Source organism: Colobus angolensis, unplaced genomic scaffold (assembly GCF_000951035.1).
Source record: "Colobus angolensis palliatus isolate OR3802 unplaced genomic scaffold, Cang.pa_1.0 Scaffold64, whole genome shotgun sequence".
Taxonomy (NCBI): Eukaryota; Metazoa; Chordata; class Mammalia; order Primates; family Cercopithecidae; genus Colobus; species Colobus angolensis.
In genome coordinates, this window is record NW_012120043.1 from 3,382,448 (window position 1) to 3,387,065 (window position 4,618).

General features: G+C 55.1%; 1 protein-coding gene across 1 annotated transcript in view; it reads right to left on the reverse strand.

The window, feature by feature from the left end:
• The window catches only part of TLE2 (transducin-like enhancer of split 2), a 95,267-nt gene that overhangs the window by 88,890 nt on the left and 1,759 nt on the right, over positions 1-4,618 (reverse strand). Inside the window, exons 2-3 of the mRNA XM_011964125.1 lie at positions 4,439-4,536; positions 971-1,034 (exon numbers count right to left, since the gene is read on the reverse strand). Of these exons, the coding sequence (XP_011819515.1) occupies positions 971-1,034; positions 4,439-4,536 (162 nt within the window). The remainder of the gene's footprint in view (positions 1-970; positions 1,035-4,438; positions 4,537-4,618) is intronic.

The following is a 4,618-nucleotide window of genomic DNA, read 5'->3' on the forward strand; positions in this document are numbered from 1 at the left end:
GGGCCCAGACTCCAGGGAAGTTTGCCTGCCTGGGTATAAACAGTGAGGGGTAGACAAAGCCTGCTGGCTCTGGGGCCACCAGCTACCTCTGCCCCCAAGCCCCAGATCTCACCCTGCCCCTCCCCTGCTCTAAATCCTCCCATGGCTCCCCATCACCCCTGGGGGAGAAAACCAAGTTCATTCCCAGGCTTTCACATAGCTTCTCCGTCTCTGTCTGGTGAACTCCTACTCATCCTGCAAGACCCCAGCTGTGTGCCCCACTTCTCCATATAGTCTTCCTCAGGCAGGTCCTAGGTCCCTCTATCTGACCCCAGCCCTATCCTTCTGGCTGGGAGGGTTAGGGTCTGGCTCTGCCTCCCCCACAGTCTGGGAGATTTGGGTTCTGGGCTGAGACCCCAGCATCGCTGCTCGAGGGCCAAGCCAAGCGGGGGTAAGGGAGGGGATTTTTGATGCAGAAATTGCCACCTGGTGGTTACTAAACTGAGCAAGTGATTCTGGCCGCAGCAATGCAGTGTCACACCTCAGCCCCCCGAAATGAGTAGGGCTCAGACCCCCTTCCACAGGCTTCCTCTTTGAGCTTGGGCCCAAAGGGGTTAAGCGTGTGGACGCTGGGACCTTGGGGGGGGGGAGGGACCCGGCTGCTCCCCCACGTCAGTTCCTCGCTGTTGGCTTTCACAGCCGGTGAGCCTCCTCCTCCTCCCTCCTCCGCTGCCAAGGACAGCCGGGGGACCTGGCAGGGCCGGTCTGCAACCCGGCGGTTTGGCACCTAGGCCACTGCCTCGGCCAGCTGCCAGGCTAGCGAGGCAGGCTCAGCCCAGCAGGGGCCGGCTGAATGGAGAACAGGCCCCGAGTCCTCGCGGTTCTCAGGGGAGGTGGCCGGGGTTTGGGGAGCAGCTGCCCGTGGTGGATGGGATGTGGGGGCCCCTGTCCCCCACCCCCAACACTGGACCTAGGGGCGGAGTGACTTTACCATCACATAGTGACGCTGCATCTCCGACTTCTCACTGGCCAACTTGTCACATTCGAGCTTGAGGCTGAGGAGGCACAGGGGGAGACGGGGTGGTTGGTGGCAGCTGGATAAGAGCCCCCCACCCTCCGTGATCCAGGGGAGGAAACTGAGGCTCCAGGGCCCCAAGACCCCTGTAAGGGAAAGATCAGCCAATTCTCACAGGGTCAAACAACATTTTTTTTTTAAATTGAGACGGGGGTCTCCCTGTGTTGCCCAGGCTGGTCTCAAAAACTCCTGGGCTCAAGCAATCCTCCTGCCTCGACCTCCCAAACCTCTTGGGATTACAGATGTGAGCCACCCACCGTGCCTGGTCAATGAAGCCATAAATTTTGATAGGGCTGAGGACGTTGAATTGAGGGGCAGGGAAGTTGGTGACAGTTGAGCTCTCTGTGATGCTGGCGGGAGAGGAGAGCATCAGGGCCCCTGACTGTAAGAAGGGGTGATGAAATCACCTTTGCACATCTGGTCAGGGGAACATATCCAACATTATAGGAACTGAAGTTAGAGGATGCACAGCAATGCTGGCTCAGAGAGTTTCACGAGCCTTTACCTCTCACGATCCCGATGAGGCCCGCAATGTCATTGTCATGCTCCTTTTATAGATGACACAGTGGACACCCAGAGAGGGTGAGGAACTGCCTCAAGGTCACACAGCCAAGCAACAGCCCAAGCTCTCAACCACAGGCGAAAATTTTCCAGACCCAAATAGAACGTACAAAGCGGCTGAGCGTGTCTGGGGCTGTGAGGCGGCTCCCAGCTGGACTTCCCACGGGGACCCTAGCTTCATGGGGGGCCTGGGCTTCCCGGGCAGACCCCTTAGCTCCCTCTTAGTCCTTCCTAACAGCCTTTTTTCTTTAGCTGAGACAAAACACACCATTTCTCCCACTCCACCTGGCCAGTCCAGGTGGCTGACACCAGAGCTTCTTATAGGCCCTCCCGGGAAGGAGGAGCTGTGGGACGTTTCTCAAAGCCCCCATGAGGGCGTCGTGGCCGGAGGGAAGAGAGCAGGCAGGAGGGCCTCCCAGTCCAGGAAAAGAACTGGTGATGGTGGTGGGGGAGGTGTCCTTTAACCTATTTAAATCCAATCCAGCACAGGGGCCCTGCCGACCTGGCTGTGGCTTACCTGTTTCTACCATCCCTGCCCCCTCTCGGACTGGGTTCAAAGCTCAGCCCTGCGTCTTCCCTGCTGCGTGACTCTAGGCAAACTCCAGTACCTCTCTGGGCTTCACTTCCTCTTCTGTGAGGTAACACTAACCTTGCAGGGTGTGGTGGAGAAGAGTCAATGAATTCAGACAAGGAAAGTTCTAGAACAGTACCTGGCATAAGTAAGCATCCCATAAGTGCATGTGGATCTTAGGATACCCCAGGAGCCTGGCATTTTGCTCCACCAGAGACAAGTGTGCCAGGTTGAGGATGCTTTGGCCGCCACCAATTTTTCTCTAGTTTTCTTTTAAAATATGCATTTGTTGCTACCATTAAAAAAAAAAAAAAAAAATTGGGGCTGGGTGCAGTGGCTCACGCCTGTAATCCCAGCACTTTGGGAGGCCGAGGCGGGTGGTTCACTTGAGGTCAGGAGTTCGAGACCAGCCTGGCCAACATAAAGAAAGCCCATCTCCACTGCAAATAAAAAATTAGTCAGGTGTGGTGGTGGCGGGCGCCTGTAATCCCAGCTACTTGGGAGGCTGAAACAGGAGATTCGCTTGAACCCAGGAGGTGGAAGTTGCAGTGTGCCAAGATCGCGCCACTGCACTCCAGCCTGGTGACAGAGCAAGACTCCGTCTCAAAACAAAACAACAACAACAACAAAAACAACAACAAAAACAGTTTCACTCCAAACCCTGGATTTCTGGCCTTTCTTGAAAAATAGGGTGATCCGGCCACCCAGTGGCTGTTATACCTCGAACATCCGGTGTGTGCCTTGTATGGCAGGGACCCTCGTTGGATAGCAGGAAGCACAGGTCCAGCGGATGGAAGACCCAAAGCTCAGAGAGGGCTTCCGGCTTAGCAGAGGTCACACAGCACTGTGACTGCCATCTGATCCCTTCCCAGTGGAATCAGGTCAGCCCCAGGGCTCACCAGGCGGTCTCTAACCCTTCACATCGAGGGACCCAAACAAAAGTTTCTGGGGCCTGCGTGGAAAGCGAACTCCAGCGCCTTCGACTATCAGTGTCTCAGTTTGCCCATCTTGAGAATGGGTACGACAGTCGGACAACAGAAAAGGTGAAGTATGAGGAGGCACATACGGTCTTTAGCACACAGGGAGTACCCAAAAAGGTTGGATATTTGCAATAGCAACAACAAAATAGAGATTCCCCTTTCTACTTGGAGGAAATCCAGGATCCTTCCAGGAACATTTCTGGGGTGGGCACACTTCAGTTTGGAGAGGGCTCCAAGGCCAAACGGGGGTTTGAGCATAGCCTGACTTCTTCCAGATTCCCAGGCCCGGCGTGCCCCTCCAGAGTAGAGCAGGTGAAAATCTATATCCTTAAACCAGGAGAGAGACCTGCTGCAAACCTCAGCCTTGCCACTTCCTCAACGCTACGGACGTCCCCGAGGAACTAACCTCTCTGGGCTTAAGTTTCTTCTTCTTTTTTTTTTATTTTTTTATTTTTTTTGGACACAGAGTCTCTCTCTGTTACCCAGGCTGGAGTGTGGTGGTTCGATCTTTGCTCACTGCAACCTCCGCTTCCCGGGTTCAAGCAAGTTTCCTGCCTCAGCCACCCAAGGAGCTGGGATTACAGGCGTCTGCCACCACACCCGGCTAATTTTGTATTTTTAGTAGAGACGGGGTTTCGCCATGCTGGCCAGGCTGGTCCCGAACTCCTGACCTCAAGTGATCCACCCGCCTCAGCCTCCCAAAAAGTGCTGGGATTACAGGCGTCAGCCACCGGTGGCGCCTGGCCTGGGCTTAAATTTCTTTAAGTGTAAAAGGACTAAATAGTTCCTTCCCCTTAGATACCACAGCATGGCAAGCCCTTCAGAAACGCCAGATTTCTGAAAGAAGAAGCACCTCGGAGAATCTGACTGATGCTGGGAACCCTTTCTCCAAAACTGGGCAAAGAGAGATGACCAGGCTGCAAAGTGTTTCTGTTTTGGGGTTGAGGGGACGGCGAGTCCGTGCCCTAACTCCAGTTGTCTTTTCTCCAAGGGGGGACTTAGGGGGATTGGGGAGGAGGGAGGAGCTCTGAAGCCACACAGCTGGGTCTTTGGGCAAATTATTTAACTTATTTTGTGCCTCGGTTTTGTCCTCTACAAAATGCGGCTGTTTAAAAGAGATGAATTCCGTATTTGTCAAGTATTAGGTCAGAGTCTAGCATACATTATTTTCCCAATCTCCCCTCCAGGCCTCAGCCTTGCCATCTGCGCAGAAGAAATGGGGTGGGGGGCTCACCTTCTCGGGACGCAGGGACCCCCGGCCCCCCAGCTCACCTGTGATACTGAGCTTGCAGTAGCTGAAATTCGTCTTTGATGCGGTCGCAGGAGTCCGAGGTGGTGAATTTGAGTTGCTGGGGTAGGTGCGAAGAGCCCTTGTGGGGAAGGGGCGGCCCGGGTCAGGCCCTGGCTTGGGCTGGACCCCCCTCGAGGGCCAGCCGGGAGGGAGCGGCCGCA